This window comes from Chelonus insularis, unplaced genomic scaffold (assembly GCF_013357705.1).
Source record: "Chelonus insularis isolate UGA/USDA-ARS -01 unplaced genomic scaffold, ASM1335770v1 contig_70_pilon, whole genome shotgun sequence".
NCBI classification, from domain to species: Eukaryota; Metazoa; Arthropoda; class Insecta; order Hymenoptera; family Braconidae; genus Chelonus; species Chelonus insularis.
This window is the reverse complement of record NW_023276716.1, coordinates 46,019-69,151: the sequence shown is the minus strand read 5'-3', so window position 1 is coordinate 69,151 and position 23,133 is coordinate 46,019. Positions and strand designations below refer to the sequence as shown.

General features: G+C 32.5%; 2 protein-coding genes across 3 annotated transcripts; both read left to right on the top strand.

The window, feature by feature from the left end:
* The first annotated feature begins 14 nt into the window (after positions 1-14).
* On the top strand, positions 15-12,345 carry Col4a1 (Collagen type IV alpha 1). Its single transcript, XM_035089836.1, has 21 exons — positions 15-544; positions 959-1,001; positions 2,973-3,072; positions 3,517-3,567; positions 3,802-4,004; positions 4,084-4,218; positions 4,605-4,712; positions 4,791-5,012; positions 5,122-5,310; positions 5,720-5,836; positions 5,915-6,079; positions 6,178-6,480; positions 6,621-7,203; positions 7,496-8,050; positions 8,146-8,907; positions 9,035-9,496; positions 9,617-10,198; positions 10,514-10,885; positions 11,045-11,216; positions 11,333-11,447; positions 11,645-12,345. The coding sequence occupies exons 1-21, from the start codon at positions 525-527 to the stop codon at positions 11,900-11,902; spliced, it is 5,517 nt and encodes a 1,838-aa protein (XP_034945727.1). The 5' UTR covers positions 15-524; the 3' UTR covers positions 11,903-12,345.
* Positions 12,346-14,513: 2,168 nt separating this feature from the next.
* Positions 14,514-20,211, top strand: Tat (Tyrosine aminotransferase). 2 transcript variants are annotated; one of them, XM_035089776.1, is made up of 11 exons: positions 14,516-15,176; positions 15,317-15,421; positions 15,615-15,682; positions 17,067-17,225; positions 17,373-17,564; positions 18,062-18,144; positions 18,267-18,336; positions 18,614-18,742; positions 19,667-19,750; positions 19,811-19,909; positions 19,990-20,211. In XM_035089776.1, exons 1-11 carry the CDS (start codon positions 15,032-15,034, stop codon positions 20,146-20,148), a joined length of 1,293 nt encoding a protein of 430 aa, XP_034945667.1. In that variant the 5' UTR covers positions 14,516-15,031; the 3' UTR covers positions 20,149-20,211. The 2 variants fall into 2 exon arrangements, with proteins under 2 accessions (XP_034945668.1, XP_034945667.1); XM_035089777.1 differs by lacking the exon at positions 19,990-20,211 and having other exon boundaries at positions 14,514-15,176; positions 19,799-19,885.
* Positions 20,212-23,133: the final 2,922 nt, after the last annotated feature.

Sequence of the window (23,133 nt, the reverse complement as noted above, 5' to 3'; positions counted from 1 at the left end):
AGATGCGCGACCGAGAAAAGAGGCAAAGAAGACTGAGTGAACGAGCCAGCAAGCATCCAGGCCCGAGTCTGGATCTGCGACGCGTGCATAAGGCTCCACACGGCTCACGAGCTATCATACTTTCAGACGATCGGAGTCAACAATTACGGAAATATCGGCGAGTTTAGGACCGTTCGCTGTCTTAACAACCGGAAGTTGCGAAGAAGGAACAGGAAGAAAAACGTCTTTTCACGGTATTCTATTTGGCGGAGGAATTCTAGCTGGCGTGGCTTGCCAGTAGCTCACACGAGTGGCTCACCAGTGGTTCGTGAACCGCCTTCACCTTCCCTCCAGAAACATTCATTCAAAGCCCTCCCTGGATGGGACAATTCATACTCTATTCTACGGTCCCGGCCGCGCGATATTTTGTGTCTCTTCTTCTTTCTTTTACCGCGAGGCGCTCTGTCTTAAACATCCACCCTTGGAGTTAATAGTTTGTGTGTCAGACTGAAAGGATCTCCCTAACGCAGGGAGATTCATCAGATATGACCCGGTTGGCACTGCGGTAAGTTTTTTTTTATTTCTATATCAGGTTATTACCTCTATATGTTGCCATTTATTTTGTCGTATAATTTGTTCAAGTCTATTTGATTTAACAATGAATTTTTAATTTCAAAGAAAAATCTTCAAAACCCTTTACCTTCATCTCCAACATAGAATTCTTGGAAGACGCGGCTTCTTTTTTAATCTTCTCAAATTCTTTATTCTATTTTTGTTTGTTTTATTTTTTTTTACAATTTAGATCGATTTCGATTGTTCTTTTTTTCTGTCCTCCCGTCTCGACATTCGTCGGTCCCTTTAATATTCAGCTTTCGAGTATCGACGGTAAAAATCAATTGTATCAATCACTGACAAAATCTTGAAATGATTAAAATGTGTTTAACAATAAAAAAATATTAAGAGAAATACTTTTTTACAGATTCGTCGCAACCGTGGTCTACTTATCTGTCATAGTTAGGGGGGTAAGTAAATCACATCAAGTTATTTATAAAGCAAACAAAAATCAAATGATTTTTTTCAAAAAAAAAAAAAGAGAAAAAATTAGTAATAATAATCTACATGATTCAGAAATTGAGGACAAAATGGTTAAAAGTAAACTATTATAGTTCTTTTCATCTTGTTTATTTCATCTTACTTGATCTTATTTATTTTTACTTTCCATCTTCCTGGATTGGGTCATTATTTTTGTACAGTCGTAATTCTTCTCTCTCGACGCACCATAAGTTTTCTGAAATATCAACATTCGTTTCACTTTATGTTTTCAAAAGGTTTTTATAATCCCTTTTATCCCTTTTAATCATTATTCTGTCATTAACATTCATAATTATTATTTTTTTTAAAAATATTATCCCAATAATTTTATGCGATGATTTTGGTGAATAAAAATAGATGAATCAAGTGAAGGAGAAAATAAAAAAATGTCATGTAATATAAAAATATTGGAAGATATTGGAACGTAACTATTAAAAGCCCTGTAATTAAGCTCAGTGGAATGTAATATCGAAGCACGTGGAACGATTTTAGCTTTATAAGTATATACACGTGTGCCTCCAAGTGCAGACCGGTTTACCTTAATTCAACTTCGATACTCAACTCTCAGTTTATGCAATAAAAAGAAATTCAATTGATCGTTATGTTTATTTGAACATTTCCAATAGTTTATTGTAATTATTAACGGGAATTGAAGCATAAATTATAATCAATTAACAATTATATTATTATTTAATTCCTCACTTTTCACTATTTTCACTTTTTTCTTCGGTGTTGTTTTTTTCTATCATTGTGTCGAATTTGAAATTAATTGTTAAAATTTTCTAATAGGCATTTTTATTAAGCTCAAAATGTTACAATTCAGCTGAATTTGATACATTACACGCTTCAATACCTGTTTTACTGCCATGTGCAATTTTAGACAAGTAACTCGTGGTCTCCAGTCGAATCATGTGGGTGTGTCGTGTGTAGGCTTTGACAGTTTTCACTCACAAATAGTTTTATATGGACATCACACCACGAACATACTAACTTTCGAATTTAGTTCTAATAGTTGAACTTATCCAGAGATAATAATAAAACAAAAATGTTATAAACAATTTCGTAATATAGTTTTTGTTTTACAATCACCTCAAAGGAAAAGGGAAAAATTGAATTTCTGGTAATGCTCAGTATAATGCTATTAAGTAAATGAATGAGCTCTTGTTTGGAAAAAAAATTAAGTGCAGCAATAAAAATGATAACTATAATGATCTTAACGATCATGAAGATTATAGTGATCATATTGATGATGACAAAGTTGATCATGAAAATGAAGACTGAGAAAAGTTACGAATCAATTGCATAACTATCATGTTATTGGCATTAAACACTTACAGATGTGATAAAAGAAACATTTTGTTGGTTGGTTGAGAAAAAAGGTATCCTCAAGGAGAGATAAATCGAATATTTGTAATAAAATAGCTCAATTTATAGTGGAAAAAAGTTGATAGGAAATCTTTTTTTTTTTACATTAACAGACAAGTGCTCCACATTTTTACCATCATCATCATCTCATTTCCACCCTTTACGTCACTTCATGTTATTACGTTACGCAAGACCTCGACCTCCAACACAGCTATCTCATCATGCAATCGTCGTTTAATTGACAAGTTAACCCAGAATTTGTTTATGAGAATTTCTATTGTTTTATATTCCATTCATACATTTATGCATAAAACTTATTTAAATATCATACACTGAGATATATGAGTAGAAAAACGACCGAGTTGATTTGATAATGAATTTATCACTCTTCTCTTTTATCAGTATAATAAATAGTTACAAATATACAAAAGAATATTCGTGAATGTATACTTACATACTTAAAAGAATATTATTTTAATTATAAGTTTTTTCGGCAGTCGAATTTTTTTTGAGTTTTAATTGCTTAATATTTTTAGGAGAGTAATGAAACATGGATACGTTACGGCAGAGTTCACGGACACTCACGAGCTGATATAACGCCTCCCGAGGCAGATAGAAATTATCCACAGTATTGGGGTAAGAATACTTAATATTTTATTTCTTTTGTTGCTTCGTTTAATTATTATATCGCAAAAAGCATAAATTAAATTTCTCGTAAAGTGAATAATTTTTATATTTTAAAACAAATGAATAGAGTTGATAAAAATTTCATTGAGTTGATTAAATTGTTCAATTGAGAAGTCACAAAAATTAAAGTTTGATTGGATGAACTACCACCTAAATTTATCAAGTATCAATAATTCTATTACAATGGAATACTCTAATATTAATATGAAGCATCGTATTGATTTAGCTCTATTAATTCTACTTCCCTCCAATAATTTTTTCATTGAAGCATGATACAATTTTGCAATTCATTACATTCGCAAACATTTTTCTACACAATTACTTCGTTAATTGTGCGAAATATTTTTTTGTTTAAAGAAGATTTAAATTAATAAAAAATTTCTTTCCCTACAGAACGACCAGAAGATGAACTCAGAAGGAATGCTTCATACTATGATCGAAGAGGTAATTTATATATAAGAGGATAAATTTTATTTCACAATAAATAATGCACTCTAGAAATGATATCCAATGTAAGATGAAAATTCAATACTTTTGAAATAATTAAAGTAACAATTATCAAATTAGCTAATGAGTTCAAATTTTTTAATTGAATTGAATATAAAATTGCAATTTAAATCAGCATTGATGTATTAAATATTAACAACTAAAAATAATAATGTTAATAATTTTATACAGATCGATTTGATGACCCTAGAAGGAATGGTTCTTATGATGATCGTCGGACGGATGGAGATTATTCATATGGATATGACAGTAATGTAGGGTCAGGATATCCTTCCAGCTACTCAGCTGTTCCAATTCCTGGCTATGGTCCACCTAAAAATTGTACTGGAAGTGGTTGTTGTACACCCAAATGTTTTGCTGAGAAAGGTTCGAGGGTAAGTCAATGATTATTGATTAACATGAAAATAATTAAGTTGATATTTGATTAAATGATTATTATAAATTAAATTGTAGGGTCCACCTGGTATCATGGGACCTCAAGGGCCCAAAGGACAAAGGGGTTTCCCCGGAACTGAAGGACTCTTAGGACCGAAAGGAGAAAAAGGTGGTCCAGGACCTCAAGGACCAAGAGGACCTAAAGGAGATCGAGTAAATATACATTAAGATATTCTAAGCCATTGATTTTTATGCCTTTTGAAGCATAATATATTGATTATTACTAGTTTCAATATTTAAGTGAAACATTTCAAAATAAAAGTAGAGAGGTAAACTTGTATAGCATGATTAATGTTTGAATCAAGAAAAAAAGGTGATAGAAAAGAAAATTACCTCATTTTCTTAATTCCAATCGATCGAAACTCAATTACAGTGTTTAAATTTACACGACGTATAAATTGAGACAGAATGTTTGATGTTCAACTTATTTAACATTGAAGATCAATGAATTATTTATTATCTTATAATGGAAGTCGATGAATTGAGCTACATACGATCGGAATGTCTTCAATTTTTATACAATTTATGATTTTTTTTAGGGAAAAATAGGAATGCCTGGATTTCCAGGTATTGATGGTATTCCAGGAGTTCAAGGACCTCCCGGATCTCCTGGTCTTCCCGGACGAGATGGTTGTAATGGAACAGATGTAATTTTCAAACATTCTTAAGATTTTTAATTGATATTTTTTGGTAATTTACTGAAGCTTTTTTTTTTAATTTAATAGGGTGAACCCGGTCGCCCTGGAGTCCCTGGTGAGCCAGGACCTCGCGGTATGCGAGGTTTACCTGGTCCCAAAGGAAACAAAGGTCAACCAGCATACGCTGGCAATTTTCCAATCGGTCAAAAAGGAGAACCTGGTATTGATGGAGTGCGTGGACCTCCAGGACCACCTGGACCTCAAGGTGAACGAGGTCCAATTGGTCCGAAAGGTGACCGTGGTCCTTATGTAGGTATATTTTTTAAATTTTCAGATTACTGTATAATTTATAACAGTATCGATGATCTATAAGTTTTTTAATATCTTTTTATCATTGTAATTACATTTTGGGTGCTAGGGTCAACCTGGTCCACAAGGTTTGAAGGGAGAAAAAGGTAACATGGGTCTAGGATTTGAAGGAACAAAAGGAGATAAAGGTAGAAAAGGTGAACCTGGTCCACCGGGTATTCCTGCACCTATAGTTCCATTAGAAGGATCACAGCATACAATAGGACCTGCTGGAGAACCAGGGCAGAAAGGAGACAAAGTATAATAAATTAATCATAAAGTTAGAAATAGAATAAGGTTGGTGAATAAATTTATATTTATAGCATTGACGTTAATGTCTAGTACGAGTTATACTCTGTAAATATTAAGTATACTTGTTTCCTCTGCAATTGCAGGGGTGAGAGGTTTTAGAAATCTTATTTTATGTTAGATACACAAGTGTGCTATTTCAATTAAACAACTTCTTGTATTTTTTTTTTGTTAATTATGATTCGTAGAACATGTCTTTAGATAAGTACTAAAACATTTAATTGTGGAATTAGTCACAAGATAGTACCAATGCTAATAATTTTTTCCGTATAAAATTATTCACCAACATTTAAGATGTAATGGTGTATGATAAATTTGATTGAAAGTAATTTTTACAAATTATTTAAAATCATTGATAGGGTGAGCAAGGATATGATGGACCAAAAGGAGAACCGGGATTCATGGGAGACTCTGGTATACCTGGTGCGCCGGGTGGGAAAGGAGAAAAAGGTCTTCCAGGAGCTCCTGGTGTTCGAGTATGTCAATTGATATTTTTTTCTATTACTTTAATATTTGATAAATATACATTTTTACAATTGTTGTTATTCTTTTAGGGTAGAGATGGATTTTCAGGACCACCAGGACCTCCAGGACGTAAAGGTGACCGTGGTATTGATGGATTAGATGGACTTCCTGGTCGTGCAGGAAAAAAAGGAGAACCAGGAAGAGATGGACCCATGGGTGTACCAGGCTTGAGAGGACCACCAGGACCTCCAGGTGTAAGTATTTTATGTTAAGTATAAATTTATGTGAGCAGTATAAGTGTGTTTTATGCTTTTCGGGTTCTTAAGAACAAAAATTATTTTAATGTCATCAGGGTGGCAAAGGACAACCAGGTCCTCCAGGAGAAAAAGGACCTCGAGGTTTTCCAGGACCTGTTGGACCACGTGGATCTGATGGTTACCCTGGGGAACCTGGACCACGAGGACCAGTCGGTCTTCAAGGAGGGCCTGGATTGCCGGGAACTCCCGGAGCTGAAGGTTTACCCGGAGAGAAAGGCAGTAAGGGAGAGCCAGGATTGACTGGTTTTCCTGGTGAGATAGGACCTCGCGGATTCGATGGACCACCAGGACCTCCTGGCCCCAGAGGACCACAGGGAGAAAAAGGACTTTCGATTGTAGTAAGTTTTAAATAAATAATCATTTTTTTCAAAATAAATGACTAATCGAGATTTGATATAAAAATAAATAGCCAGCGTAACTGAATTAATTACATCATTTTAACTTGATAAATACTAGGCGATTATTAATTGTTAAATAGGGACCGAAAGGTATGGATGGAACACCAGGTATAGATGGAGAGAAAGGACAGAAAGGAGAACGCGGTTATGCTGGAGTGCGAGGTCGTCCAGGAGATTCTTTAGACGGTATTCCCGGAGCACCCGGTGCTCCTGGATTGCCTGGTGAGCAAGGACCACCGGGACGAGATGGAATTCCTGGTTTACCTGGTGAGCCTGGTGAAAAAGGTGACATTGGTGGACGGTGTCAAGATTGTTTACCTGGACTTAGAGGAGAAAAAGGAGATAGAGGATTCGATGGAGCTCCAGGATTACCAGGGCCTCGTGGACCCCCAGGAGAAAGAGGTTTTCCTGGTGAGGCTGGGGCTGATGGTCTCCCAGGTCCGATCGGACCTCCTGGTCCTCCTGGAAAAGATGGAATACCGGGTAGTGCCGGACCTCAAGGAACACCAGGATCACCAGCGTTTATAACAGAGAGTATGTTAACATTTGAGAAAGGTGATAAAGGATTACGTGGAGAACCTGGACGACCCGGACCTCCTGGACCTCAAGGTTTGCCGGGAGATAAAGGAAGACCGGGATTAGAAGGATTCCCAGGTCTAAAAGGTAAGTATTTTATTTATTTTTAAAATTTCAAATGATCTCAAACTATTCGATACATCAATAATTGAGACAATGATACAATCAATTATAAAATAAGTGTTAAGATCTTAGGTCTATTAAATTAATTAAATCTAAATTGTTAACATCATAATCGAAAAAATTTACTCAGTCATAAAACATGTTTTACTATTATGATTCACAAAACGTCACTATGTTAGAGACATTAGTAATTCTCAAATGGAATATGTAAGTGTCTCAAATATTTTATGATATATCGATATTATTCTTATAATAGGTGAACCCGGAGATCGTGGTTTCCCTGGTCAAGATGGAACTCCTGGTCGACCAGGTATTCCTGGATATAAAGGAGATAAAGGAGCAAGTATAAAAGGAGAACCCGGAGAGCCAGGACGTCCCGGTCATCCAGGACAAAAAGGAGAACCTGGATTCTATGGTCCTAAAGGAGAACCTGGTCTATGTCCGGCTATGAATATTGAAGAAGGATTTAAAGGTGACCGTGGAGCACCTGGTGAAAAAGGAGAACCAGGACCTCCAGGACGTGATGGAATACCGGGTGATAAAGGATTACAAGGATTTTCGGGACCACCTGGTGCACCTGGACCTATTGGAGCTCCAGGACCAGTTGGTCCTCGAGGTTTACCAGGTCCTCGTGGTGATAAGGGAGATCTTGGACCTATGGGCTTCCCTGGTGAGCCAGGTTTAGAAGGACCTCGTGGTTTCCCTGGTATTCCAGGACAAAGAGGAGAAAAAGGAGAGCCTGGTTTATCACTTAAAGGAAATCCAGGATTGACTGGACCTCCAGGAGAGAAAGGAGAGCGTGGATTACCCGGTAAATTTTTCATAAGTTGATTAAATAATAGATGGTAATTTAATAATTTATTCATAATTTATTTTTCATTTATATAAATAATTTTTTGATATTAGGACCTGTCGGCAAAGATGGACAACCAGGATATCCCGGGTTAGCTGGATTTACTGGAGAAAAAGGAGATATTGGTAACCCTGGAATAAATGGATTACCTGGTGCCCCCGGGGAAAAAGGAGATACTGGACCAATTGGACCACCTGGTCCTCCCGGAGTTCCAGGTACACCAGGATTTAATGGAGCTAAAGGAGAACCAGGTTTAACTGGTGAACCCGGTCGACCTGGCTTACCTGGATTCCCAGGACTTAAAGGAGATAAAGGAGAAACTGGTATAGATGGTCTTAAAGGATATCCAGGCCGAAGAGGTTTACCTGGAGTTGCTGGACAGCCTGGTCTTGCTGGTGAGCCAGGTTTGAAAGGAGAACGAGGAGAAAAAGGTGCGACAGGATTCCCGGGATTGCCTGGAATGGAAGGTAAACCTGGTCCAATGGGTATACCGGGTGAAAAAGGCGATCGTGGATTTGATGGACCACCAGGATTACCAGGACCTATTGGATATGAAGGTGTGAAAGGAGATCGAGGACTCCCTGGACTCCCAGGTCACAAAGGTGAACCTGGGCAAGTATCTGAAAAAGGACAAAAAGGAGAACCTGGAATGCCAGGAATTAGAGGACCACCTGGAGTTCCAGGTAGAGATGGAGTTGATGGAGAAAAAGGTGAAGCTGGAAGACCAGGACTTGCACGTGACGGATTACCAGGTCTTAAGGGTGAGCCAGGTTTGCCTGGATTAGATGGTCTTCCTGGTCCGCAAGGTCCAAAAGGTAATAATTTACAAGACTTTATATTATTTTTATATATAAGTGAATATATTAAAATTGATTTACGAACTATTTATAAGTGAATTTTACAAATTATATCAATTAATAATCACTCAATAATTTTTTTTAGGTGATATGGGTGTTCGTGGATTCCCAGGACTTAAGGGAGATGTAGGCTTCCCAGGTCTTACCGGAGAACCAGGTAGACCAGGACTTGATGGACTTCCTGGTCCAGTCGGTGATATAGGACCTCCTGGACCACCTGGATTCCCAGGTCTTGATGGTGAAATGGGATCACCTGGTCGTCCTGGTTTAGATGGTGCTAAAGGAGAAAGGGGACCTCCAGGACTTGAAGGATTGCCAGGAGTTTCTGGTCCTCCCGGAGAAAAAGGTGATCGAGGACCACCGGGATTATTAGTGAACATTAAAGGAGAAAAAGGTGAGCCTGGTCCAGTCGGATTCCCAGGTGTTGACGGCGAGAAAGGTGATCGTGGATATGAAGGACAACCTGGATTTGATGGAGAGAAGGGTGATAGAGGAATGCCTGGACCTATGGGTAATCCTGGATTACCAGGACCACCAGGTCCTAAAGGTATGATACACTCATTTTTGAAACTTTTGTTTGAATTACCAGTTTTTAATTTTCACCTTTAATAATGAATACAATTTTAAAAAAATAGAATAATTAAACTATATTTTTTAATTACCACAGGTGATCAAGGACCTCCAGGCTTACCTGGTCTTCCAGGTGCAACTGTTAAAGGTGAAAAAGGTCTTCCAGGTTTATTAGGAAAACATGGACGTGATGGATTCCCTGGTACACCTGGAGTCAAAGGAGAACCTGGATTCCCAGGATTACCAGGACATAAAGGAGATCCAGGTCCATGGGGACCAGTAGGAGCCCCAGGAGAAAAAGGAGAACCTGGTATGATAGGTCCTGAAGGACCTCCAGGACGGGCTGGAGAACCAGGATTTGAAGGTCAACCTGGTCTTCCCGGAGAACGAGGTCCAAAGGGAGATCAAGGACCACCAGGATTAATCGGTGGTCCTGGTCAAAAAGGTGACCGTGGTCTTTCTGGTCCAGCTGGTTTAGACGGTATACCAGGAGAAAAAGGTGATCGAGGTTTTGATGGTTTACCGGGAGAACCGGGTATTCCTGGAGAGAAGGGAGACAGAGGATATCCCGGACCATTAGGATTAAAAGGTGCTATAGGATATGTTGGTATTAAGGGAGAGAAAGGTGACGATTGTCTTGAGCCACCGATGGGACCAAAAGGAGATCGAGGATTCCCAGGTACCTTTTAGTAACATTTATTTAATAGAATTAAAAAAAAATGATTTTGTCGTAGTTGATTATTTTAGTACTACTGAACATATTCATGAGTTAGAAAATCATAAATTAAAATATATTTTTCAATTTACATACTTACTATGGAAAATCTAAATTAAATGAGTAAGTCGATTCATAATGATTGTTCACATTTTTTTCTTCATCTGTTTAAATGTTTTTGTTAAAATTTTTTCAGAATCCTTATAAATATTTTATATGATAATTAAAATTAATCTCGTAAATAAATATTAATTTTTTATTTATTCTTATCAAACTTAGGAGAACCCGGTGCACCTGGAATCCCCGGAGAAAAAGGAATGCCAGGATCTCCAGGTTTCCCCGGCACACCAGGAATAAAAGGATTGCCAGGCTACCCTGGACCACCAGGTCCTGCTGGACGACCTGGATTAGAAGGTCCAATTGGTCCACCGGGACTTGAAGGCTTACAAGGACCTCCTGGATATCCGGGACCAAAAGGAGAAGCTGGTTTACCTTGTGAACAATCTCCAGATTACCTTACGGGCATTTTATTAGTTCGACACAGTCAAAGTCAGAGTGTTCCAGTTTGTGAACCAGGACATATTAAATTATGGGAAGGATACAGTTTACTCTACACAGATGGAGATGAAAGAGCACATTCTCAAGATCTTGGTAAATGAAATTTTTTTGGAACATTTTTAAATTTTAAAAATTAACAAAAAATTTTGTATGATAGTTGGTTATTACGTAGTATAAACCTGCTTGTAGCCCATAGAATTAAAATTTTCGTCATGAAAACTTGTCCTATAAATTAATCCGCTTGTAAAACAGGTTATGCCGGCTCGTGCGTACGGAAATTCTCCACTATGCCTTTCCTCTTCTGCGATGTTAACAACGTGTGTCATTATGCCAGCCGTAACGACCGTTCTTACTGGCTATCAACCAATAGTCCTATTCCAATGATGCCTGTTGAAGAATCGGCAATAGAGGAATACATTTCTAGGTACACATCCAATATTTTATGTTAACTCAAATGTGTTTACTTTATTTTAGATAAATCATAAAAAATATTTTTATTCAACTGCAAAACATACTATGAAAATTATTCTATTTGTTCAGGTGTGTTGTTTGTGAAGTTCCTGCAAATGTTCTTGCAATTCACAGTCAATCGTTAAGCATTCCTGAATGTCCAAATGGATGGTCTGGTCTATGGATTGGATACAGTTTTGTTATGGTACAATATATTTTAATTACTTTTATTCCAAACTTTCATTACAAGCAGTAGAGTATAAAATAATTGAAAACATAAGAGAAAGAGGAAAAAACTATTAAAAAGCAGAAATTAAACATTCTATTATTGATGTTATCAAAAGGTTAAACGAACAAATATTATATTCTGCAACATATTAACTGGCAAATTGTTTTTTTTAGCACACTGGTGCTGGATCTCAAGGTGGTGGTCAATCACTATCAAGTCCTGGTTCATGCTTAGAAGATTTCCGTGCAACTCCTTTCATCGAATGTAACGGTGCTAAAGGACATTGTCATTATTATGCAAATGAATTTAGCTTTTGGATGGCAACAATTGAAGACAGACAACAATTCCAAAAACCTGAGAAACAAACATTGAAAGCTGGAAATTTGAGATCCCGAATAAGTCGATGTCAAGTTTGTATAAAAAATACGTAAAATATAAACAATTCAATATTTGACTTATCAAACGACATTATTAATAATAATAATGAATAATATACTAAAAAATGGGACGAGAAAGATAAACAATATATGAATCGAGGACCTTACGTGACTGTTTAACGTTGATTGTGTTCAATAAAATTCTTTTTTTTTCAATTTATCATCGTTATTCCATTTAAAACTTAATTACATGAAGAGAATATTGAAGATAGTCTTTTTATTCATATAAGCTTTATTTGTTGAGTAACACCTTAAGATTTCCTTTTTTTGTAAATCTTTTTCAATTTTTTATATGTTACAATAATCCTATATGAATCGAATCTTCATTTAATTTCCTCTTCTTTTGTCCCATAAATTTCTTTGTCGCGAAATTATATCATATAATGATAAAAATTAAGTATCTAGTATATTACTTAGCATGTAAAAAAATATATTAAATGATTGTAATAATTATTATTATAATAAATAATAAAAATATTAAGTAAATATCTAATAAAATATAAATGTAAAATGAATCATCACTGCCCATATTTGATATATGGCAAACTTAACACATTGTATATTAATATAAATAATTGAAACTTTTTAGCTTGGTAACTTTTTGTGAAGCCAAATATTTAAATTTATAGTTATTTTGTTACATAATCAATAAAAAATATTATAAAGAATAAAAATATTCTTTCTCTTAAATATTCCACATCACATCTTTCTATCTGAAAACTTTTACATATATTGCAAGTAATTGTTTTATTCTTCTTAATTATTATTGATTAACTGTTATATAAAGCCATGTTAAAACAAAAGGGCGTATAATTCCATTATTTAGAAGAGGAAATACGCCCTTTTGGCTTAGCACGATGATGCAGTGAATATGCAGATATTCTTTAAATTAAGTGACCTCTAATGTTTATTAATGATAGAAATAATTGTTTATAGTATTGTTTATTTAAAAACAAATTGATTTATAACTTTTGTAAAAATAGTTATTTATTTTGAAGACATTTTTCAATCAAACATGGAATCCTGAACGAAATTCGTTGACAGAAATGCAAACAGCAATGAGTTGAAGTGAATAAACATGAAGATATACCAATTTGTTTACCACCACTCAAGAGTATTACGTGTCACAAGTGTTATATAGATTTACTAAAAGATTGTTAAGTGCAATAATTACATTTAAATACTTGTTCGATCAATCCATATAGATATACACGTGGACTACAAGCAAACATGAATATTGTTTACAACTTTGCATGATATGTCAAGAAAAAATTATTTTCTTTATGTTTTTTTAATTTTATTATATATCGACATCTACTTATTAATTCATAAAAACAAGTTCAATTATGAATTTATAATTATTTACAATAATCTATTATTCTATTGGTTTTTATATTTTAATACATAATAATAAAATAAGGACTTCTGAAAAAAAAAAACAATTTAATATTAGATTTAAAGTATGAGATTTTATATAAATTGGAATTTCAAGTCGCTATTTAAAATTTAATATTAATAGGAGAGTAAACTATGACGTAAGTTAACGACCTGACTACACTGCATAAAAAAAATTTAAGATTGTCAGAAAGTGAAACGGTTAAATTAGAATTCATGTTTATTTGACGACATTATTATACAATACTTGAATAACAAATAAATCCGAAAGTTATTTTAAATAAATTATTATTAAAATGCCATTTAAAAAACTGATTTAAATGAATTTTTTATGGTTAAAGCAAATAAATGAAAAATAATCACACCAAAATATCCAAGAAGTTTAATAAAATATTATTGTTTAGTGCATAATGAGATAATTTTTGATTTTTTATGTCATTTGCAAATACAATAAATGTCTATTATAGAACTAAGTTTAATTCATTAATAAACATGGAGAGTCATATAAATGAAGAGAAAATTTAATTAATAACTAAATTGATTGATCTTTGGTTATAAAATACTATGAGGAAAAGATTTTCGATACTTGGAGATTTATTTTTTTCTCAAATTTAAAAACAATAACATGCAAAAGAATATAACATATGTATGGTTTAACTAACATCCACTTGCATAGAACACTCTAGAAATGATATCATATGAGAGAACCGTGGTGGCATGTTGATACCTCTTATGTTTTGACGAAGGTTTGTAAGCTCCCACCATCTGAATTTCGAGCTCTTGGTGACAACCGTACAATCTGGAAAGACGACATTCCTTCAGTATTTTCAAAATTTGCAAACGTACTACTTATACTATTTTATTATTCTAAAACTAAAAAACAAAAATCAATGGCATATTTATTAAAAATTTCTACCCAAGATATTATTGAATTAATCATAAAAATTCAATCCAGTAAACCTGAAAATTTTTATTTTAAAAATGTGAAAATAATAGATTATCGATAGAAAGCATTTCTTCAATATGACGTATTGGAAGATGTTATTAATTCTCTAAGATGAATATCACCAATGATGACGTTGGTGAAGGTTTTCAAGGTGATTTTACGTCGTAGACAGTTTATAGCAAGATATTATTTTAATTAATTATCGAAAGGAGGTGTGGAACTGACCGACCAATCGGACCAGTTGGTTTGTCCTTCCTCTGACCACTTGCCAGGGCATTTCAAGTGTTGGCGCATCCTGGCAAACTTTAGTAATCGAAAAACTTGCTTAGGTAAACGCTAAAATTAAATATCCATATATAGAAAAAATAAGGAACTTATTAATTAATTTAATAAAATTATAAAAGTATTTACTTTAACAATATTAGTAGAGTCCTGCAATATTAAATTAGTCTCTAGAATATTCTCAAGACCTACATTAACCCTTAGCATCCTTAGCTATTCTTTGTCCTTCCATTGATGTATTTGCCTTAATCATTAAAGCTTAATGAACTTTATCGAACTTAAGCACCTAGAAGTACCCTCAATCTCTATGCCTTACTCCTCCTCCTTCTCTTTCCATTAACATCCTAATTTCATTCGATTCTTTTCTACTCAGTGCGCGAGTCATCAACCTGATTATCGTATCTACTAGTTTTTTTTTCAAAATCAAGTGAATTGTTAAAACTGGAGTTTAAACACACAACAATACAATCAATCTCTGGCAGAAAATTTTTATTGAAGCAATGTCGAATAAGCTCAGCTCTCGTAAACGATGGGACGTTCGTGCTTCCGATATTGCAAGAAGGACTTATAATCCTATTAGGTCGATCGTTGAAAACATAGTAGTTGAACCAAATCCGAATAAAAAACTCATCTCACTTTCTATTGGTAAGTTAGATTTTTTAATTAATAAAACATTTGTATTATTTATAGAATTTATATTATTTCATATATTTATATTTATTTATAATGTCTCATAAAAATATCAGCTGAATATTTATTAATGGGATGAGGGGTATTACTGATAGGGGATCCGACAACCTTTGGAAATTTAAAACCAGCAAAAGAAGTCATCGAAGCTGTACAAGAAAGCGTCGCTTCACTGGAATATAATGGATATGCTCCAAGTACTGGTAAGTATATCACTTTAAACCCTATTTACTCCGATCAATTTATACGTATTTCAAACGTATCATAACACCCTATATCTACTTAAACTTTGAGTCTTGAAGCAGAGTTAGAAAAAAATTAGATGATTTAAATTGGAAAAAACGTCAAATTAATTTTGAATCATTTTATAGATTAAAAATATCATTAAATTTTCAGGATATCAAAAAGCTCGAGAAGCGGTAGCTGAGTATTGCTCTGACAGTAATTTCCAAGTTGATGCAAAGGTATTTAAAATTCAAGTAATTAAAAATAGTTAATGATATACCAAATTAACCATTCAATCATGAAACAATAATTGGTACTTTGTCTCTTCTTACACAGGAAAGAAAATATTGAATGTATCTCGAGAATGTATTATCGATTTAGTATAAAGTTAGAATTTATTAGTATCAAGCTATTATTTACTTAATCACTAAGTTTCAGATTACCATAATATATAAATTGATTGAAATTAAAAACGAAGATTATTGATTGAACTAATTATTAACTCAACAGAGTTTATTGCAATACAAGAAATAGATTGATTCAAAAATTCTTTTTCCAAGTTCTATATTTTATTAAAATAGTGAAAAGTGTATTGAATTTTGAGATATTAAAGGATATGATGTTAAAATGATATGCAAGGTTCCCAGACATAGTTGTGCTAGTTTGCTACATTAAATAGTAGTGTGCTAAAATATTATCATAATGTTCATCAAACTTTATAATATTGTCATTCAACCTATAATTGATACAACTAATGCAAACAGCTTGCTGAAATTTAACTATCAATGTTAATTAGAAATGAAGACATGTGTAAATTCAAGTCTAGATGACTTGATGGAAAATTGATCGTAAATCAAGATGCCGTGAGCACTATAGTGATCTGGGTGTTTGATGTTAACAAAATAAAGCTGTATAACATTGATAGGTTTAAAAATTGGGTCGAAAAATAGAAAGAATTTAAAATAATTTAGTACAAAAAACTAGAAAACAAATGTATCGATTAAAAATGGTGTTGGTGATATTCATCATCAAGTTTGAATCAGTCAGGTATCAATAAAAGAATCCGTTCAATGAAAATTAACAGTTGTAATGCTTCTTCACTATTCTAGAAATTTCTCTGAGAAATTTTGTTTTCTATCTTGGAAAATCATATAGAAATGATTTTGTTTTAGAGTGAAATAATACAACTTCTTTATGTTTACATCATTGCTCTTAAATTACTAAACTTATGAGAATGAAAACTCCGAAGGTTTGAAAATATTGATTCTTTCTTTTTAGCAACTACTACTCTATTTTATTGGTATAAATATTTTTCTAGCGTAAATATAATGTATATGTCATAGCATCAGTACAAAAGTTGTTTTTTAATAGTTTGTAACATAAAGTTTGTAGTTCATGAAGTACATTTCTTATTGATAACTTTCGAATATGATGTTTAAAAGTAATATTTCCTTTGAAAATCAAGTAAACGCATACTGATGCTCCATAATTTATCAGAGTGGAAGATATCTTTCTATATCTAAAGACCATCAATATGATGATTTAGATCATGTTAATGAGATTTTTCTTGATCAAGCCAATAAACAAAATACGCTAAATCAATGTTTTTGTTGTTTTCAAAAGGACGTAATACTCTGCAGTGGATGTTCCTGTGCTTTGGATCTCAGTATAACAGTACTTGCACGAGAAGGCCAAAACATTTTGATTCCACGGCCAGGATTTGCAATATATCGCACACTTGCTGAAGGCCTTGGTGTGTCTGTCAGAGCGTATAACCTTCTAGTATGTACATATATCTATGGAGATTTCAATTTGCAAATTCTATTCGTTTTGACTATAGAATATATATAGACATAGGAATAGAAGATTCGAAACCGATTACCTGTGCTCTAACCACTTGAATAAAATTCAATCTACCTTTTTTTCTAGCCCGACGTCGGTTGGGAAGTTGATCTCGACGATCTTGCATCGCAAATTGATGAACAGACAGCAGCAATTATTATAAATAATCCATCAAATCCCTGTGGATCAGTGTACAGTCGTAGTCATCTATTAGATATTCTTGATGTTGCTGCGAAATATCATGTTCCAATTATTGCTGATGAAATTTATGAACATATGGTAAGATTAACTTGCAGAGAATGAGAACAAATAACAGTGTGTTATTAATTTGTTAGCTATAGATATTTTTATGTTTTAATTCAAAACATTTAAGTTTCCAACATTGACAGATAAGAAATTCTAGTAATAATGAATATTGGAAATTGTCTTGGTAAAAATAGTTGTTTTAACAGGGTTTACAAATTTATACCTTGAAACGCTTGAAAATTCACTGTCATATATTTAAAAATGTTCTCTACTTTGCTCTACTGCAAAATTAATGGTCTATAGCTTTTTGTATCTAGTTCAAGGACAAGTTTTAAAACAATGTCTATTTGTACTTATCAACATTGTAGATAAAAAATTGTTGTTTAATGTAATGACTAATTATTAAATGTTTAAAAGCTGCATAAATTAGGAAATATTCATACATGAATGAGTACCTTCTTTATTAATTATTACAAAGATCGATGATTATTGATATTCTTATAATTTATGTGTATTTTATATTTTTTAAGGTATTTCCCGGACGTACTTTCTATTCGTTACCCTCTTTGTCCACTCACGTTCCAATTTTAGTGTGCAGTGGATTGGGGAAAAGGTAGGAGTATATTATTTGTGATAACTAAAATATATGTTAGAAGTTGATGAAAAAAGCTGATTAATCATATTGATAGTGGAATAAAAAAAAAATCTAATTTTCAATCGTGTTTTTTAATATAGATTCCTTGTGCCTGGCTGGCGAATGGGTTGGATTGTAATTCATGACCGACAAAATATATTCAACAAAGAGGTAAAATATGATATAAAATGAAAAAAAAAAGTAACAAGATTTCCTTAAATGATATAAATGGATTGCGGAAAATATCAAACTCATCCATTTTTTATTATTCTGCATAAATTATTATTTTTAAAATATTAACTTGTTTATTAAATTTAACAGGATGAGCTTTTTTAACTAGTATATTGAATACATAATTTTTCAACAACAAAATTAAAAACATAACTGTTGTTATTTAATTGATAGATATGTTTTAAAATGATGTATTAATATAGTGAATGTTTTTTAGATTCGTGCAGGTTTACAAAGCTTAAGCCAAAGGATTATTGGAAGTAGTACAATTATTCAGGGTGCATTACCAGCAATTCTAAAAAATACACCACAAAAATTCTTCGATAACATCATTAAAACTCTCTATGTAAGTATGTTGAAGAATCAAAAGAGACCAATTAAAATAAGTTATTTAAATAGAAAGGTATTTTTTTATTGCATAATGAATCAAAGTAAAAGATTTTTTACACAAAGTTAAAACTTAACTAATCTTTGTACAATTACTTTTTTTTGTTTCAAAGCATTTTGGAACTCGTGCTTATTTCCCTAAGAATATGTTTATCTTTAATATCTGTAAAGTTCTTTTTAATGAGTATTTTAATTGGATTTCTCTATCTAGTTATTTCCGTTTTAACGTTAAGTTAAGAAGTCACAGTATTCCATTTGAACGATCATTTTTCATTCAGTTGTATGATAAAACATTATTTTAAAAAATTATCAACTTTCGGCTTAATAATTGAAAAACTTTGAATTCCAAGTTCTTCAATTCTTTTTATTGTTCAATCGCCAATACAATAATTATTCAGCTGTTTAGAAACCATTGATTTAAAAACTTTTTTAATTGTTCTGTAATTATCAATAATTAAAAAATCGACTGATTCTTTATTGCATCTTAATTTGTTAATTAATTTTTTGGTTAATACTAAAAGTAACAAAGCATTTCCTTTTCTTAGAGGTAACTAAAAAAAAATCTGCTCAGATAAAAACATTCGAGGAACATAAAGAACGATACAGATATAGCTTCTCTAGATTTTGGAACACATGTGCCATATAACATTGCATGTCTTTCAAGTTAAACATAAATAGTAACCCTTTACTCCCTTTTTTTCATATTCATAGGAGCCTAATAAGTTGTTCGAAAGGAAACTGTTAAAAAATTAGAAAAATATGTAGACCTTTAAATATTATGAAGTTAATATGTCAGTCAAATAAGATACTGATTTTTAATAAATATAAATTAGTGTACGGTATCATTATATTGATTTTGTTTTTTTTCTCCAATAATTTCCAGCATCACGCACAAATATCATACAACTTTATTAAAGATATTCCCGGATTGAAACCAATTATGCCTGATGGTGCTATGTACATGATGGTAAAGTACTGATTTATTAATTATTAGCATAAATTATTGAATAAAAAGTTATAATTATAGGTACACATTGACATGGACTCGTTTCCCGAGTTTAACACAGAAATCGATTTTGTGGAGCGTCTTCTGATGGAGGAGTCTGTGTTCTGTCTCCCAGGAGGGGTTAGTTAATTTAAGCTACAGCAAGATCAGACATAAAAAAAATTTACGAATAATTAATCTACTCTTTGCTCTTTTCCTAGTGTTTCGATTTACCTTCTTACATGAGACTGGTTATAACTGTTCCCGTTGAAATGCAGAAAGAAGCTTTTGAAAGAATTCGAGACTTTTGTTTTCGACATCATAGCAAGACTCAAAATTTACATAAAAATTCCATCGAAGGTGTAGAAATACCTTATTGATATTTTGTGATAAAAAAATCTAATCTACATTTTAAAGCAAATTTTTTATCATTGTTATAAATCATATACAAATATTTTGATTAAAATTTATATTAAATAAAATAATCTTACATTGTTTATTGATATTATTTTCATATTAATCACCCATTATACTATTCAATTTATTAATTATTATAAACATGCTAATATCCAAATCGAAGAAGATGTATATATCAACAAAAATTAGTTTACATGTAAGAATAAAACAAAATAAATAAAAATGTCTTCTTATTTATTTTGTTTCATTCTTGAAAATAATCTTAAAGAAAAATAAAAAATTTTTTTCATCTCATGTAGAACGTATGTAAGTTTTATTTGATTGTAAAATCTGCATTATTTTTTGCTAGAAAACTACTGGAAATTAGAACAATTCTTTTCAACGAAATGAATAAATTTGCATGAAAGTTTTAATCGTAACACATACCTACATCATGACTCTATTCTTCTGAGCTATCATCAAGAATATAATTTTTTCCTACTTTTTTATATTTTTTTTTTACACTGATCAAAATTAGCAATTTTAACCAGGATTCTAGTGAAAAAAAAGAAAATCTACAGATTGAGAACAAGATTACTATCATTTCAATTAATCTAGTATGTATACGTTTTCTTTTTCATGTTTTATAATCAATATACACTATTTAAACTCATAATGATTCACTGCGATGCGAAACAATCAAATATAGATACTAAATGAACATTCTCATATCTGAGTTGACCATATTTTTCATTCTGAACGATCTCATCTCATTTATCCGCGTTGCTGTTCGAGTTGATGTGAATGCATACTGAACTGTTTTGAATATCTCGCACTAACGCTTTTTCTCAACAGTGATATGAATGGAAATTTTTCATGTTTTTTTAAAAAATTGTTTAACTAAACACAAGTGAAGTTTTTTTTTTCTTTCCATTTCATAGAATAAAATATCAATAATATGCGTCAAAACATTTCATAATGTTATCTGGGGGATTATAAAAAAAAAATTTTTTATTTTTTGTCAAATATTTAGTTTATCGAGATTACACAAGATTAAAGGAACTAAAGTACATCACGAATGAAATAAATCGATTGAAATTCTATAAATTTCAGAGTAAGTTGAACTTCCTATCGACGGTCAGAAATTATATGATTCGTTCGAGTCATGTACATATATGCACAAGTTATATTTGATCCCATGCCGGAAGTAAAACAATAGTGTCTCTACGGTGTGTTGCTTTGCGGGAAATAGAGTACATACTAACAATATTCACTGAAGTTGTTAAAAACAACGGATATATAAAAATATTTCAATTCATTATTTATTAAAAAATAAACAAAGGAATTATACTCTTTGGTTTGACTGTCGGAAAATTTTCCATCAAGTTTCTTGCTTTCAAGTTTGCAGAGTGGTTTCAGACAACGTCTAAAAATATCTGCACATCAGACCCTAAAAGCCTTCTTAAAAATTTGATCAGTTGATTTATTTAGGATTAATTGTATATTCCTAAGTGGATAATTTTCTCTATTATTCATATAATTTGCGTCAATATCTATGAACAATTAGTCATGAATAAATGATGTACTTTACATACAAACTACATGTTTCCGCAGCAATTAGGATATGGTGTGTAGTCTGCCGTGTGTTATAGTGCGTTCTCGCACGTGCTAAACACGGAACAAAGAAAACGACATAAAACGTCAACTAAAGTGGACGCCCTAATAGTTGACCATGCACCTGTAGTTGATCAGTATCGAATGTTTGCGCTAATAATAGGCACATCTGGATAGCTCAGCTATCATTGACTGCAAATGCATATAGTGGCATGACTTAGCTATCGACTTACGAGTTTTTGAGCTTTTTTCATTTATTGGCACGTTTTGGTAAACCACAAAGGTTCACTTAGTTTCTTGGCTTTAAGAACTTGATAAAAAATAAAAACTCCAATGAAATGTCCTGTTACATTTGGATTACACGTACATTTCGAGTTCTTAAAAAAAAAAAAAATATGATAAATTTGGAATATTAGAAATTGGAGAAGAATGTCTCGAAGAAGGAAATCTGTCTTATTTGGTCAGCTACTGGGCGTCTACCCTGAGCAGGTGCAGAAGGTGTAGTTGACAGGGGACGTCAGTTTTATAACATCTGAGTCGGGTCTATAATATAAATTCTATATATAGATATATTCTTCCTATGTACCGGATAAGATCACTTATTAATGAGTAATATTTATAAAAAAATGCTAAAAACATTTTTGACGAGCTTTTCTAATTTTACATCGAAGATTGTCAATAATATACTCCATAAATATCTAGAACAGATAATACTTTGAGCAATATCTTGTCATTAAAATTTTTGATTTAAAATTTCTAACAACAATTCAAATAATTCATTTAAAAGTTATTTGCAGCTATCAGTTCTGCATAACAATTCAGTTGTTAAAACCCAATAAAGTTGATTTCACAAATTAGATTGTAGATTCAAATCATTTTTTAACAAAGGGTATGATTTTATTTGTATCTCATAATTGAGTTGATTATTCAAAAATATACAAATGTAAACAGTCAAGAAATTTATAACCTACCTCGATCATTTTCCAGTCATTTAGTTTCAAAGACTTCAGGTATGGCCAGGTACCCTAGCTTTTCAAAAGCAGAGATGTATCATTGTGTCATTATGATGATTATATTAGGCATTATGCCAACAGATTATCATATCTTTGAATATTATGTTTTCATGTTCATAAGGTTAATAAGGGTTACAAATGATGTTGTATGTGCCATGTTGCGTGATTGCGTAAACTTGGAGTACTAACGGCGCTACTGTTTCTATATATTACTCCAGCGTGAAGGAGGAATACGCTCGTAGTGGGGGTTTAAGGATGGAGAGGGAGAGTTGACTATGGGTAGGGAGTTTGTACGTTGAACGGAATAGCCTTCGAGTCTTATCCAACGATCCAGGCGGCTTG

Bases quoted from the DNA above. Each gene is read 5' to 3' on its own strand.
- Tat (XM_035089776.1), top strand. From the start codon at position 15,032: ATGTCGAATAAGCTCAGCTCTCGTAAACGATGGGACGTTCGTGCTTCC. The intron at 18,145-18,266 runs GTAGGAGTATAT...TTTTTAATATAG, and splicing joins TGCAGTGGATTGGGGAAAAG to ATTCCTTGTGCCTGGCTGGC. The intron at 19,910-19,989 runs GTTAGTTAATTT...CTCTTTTCCTAG, and splicing joins TGTTCTGTCTCCCAGGAGGG to TGTTTCGATTTACCTTCTTA.
- Col4a1 (XM_035089836.1), top strand. From the start codon at position 525: ATGACCCGGTTGGCACTGCG. The intron at 3,568-3,801 runs GTAATTTATATA...AATTTTATACAG, and splicing joins TTCATACTATGATCGAAGAG to ATCGATTTGATGACCCTAGA. The intron at 5,837-5,914 runs GTATGTCAATTG...TTATTCTTTTAG, and splicing joins CAGGAGCTCCTGGTGTTCGA to GGTAGAGATGGATTTTCAGG.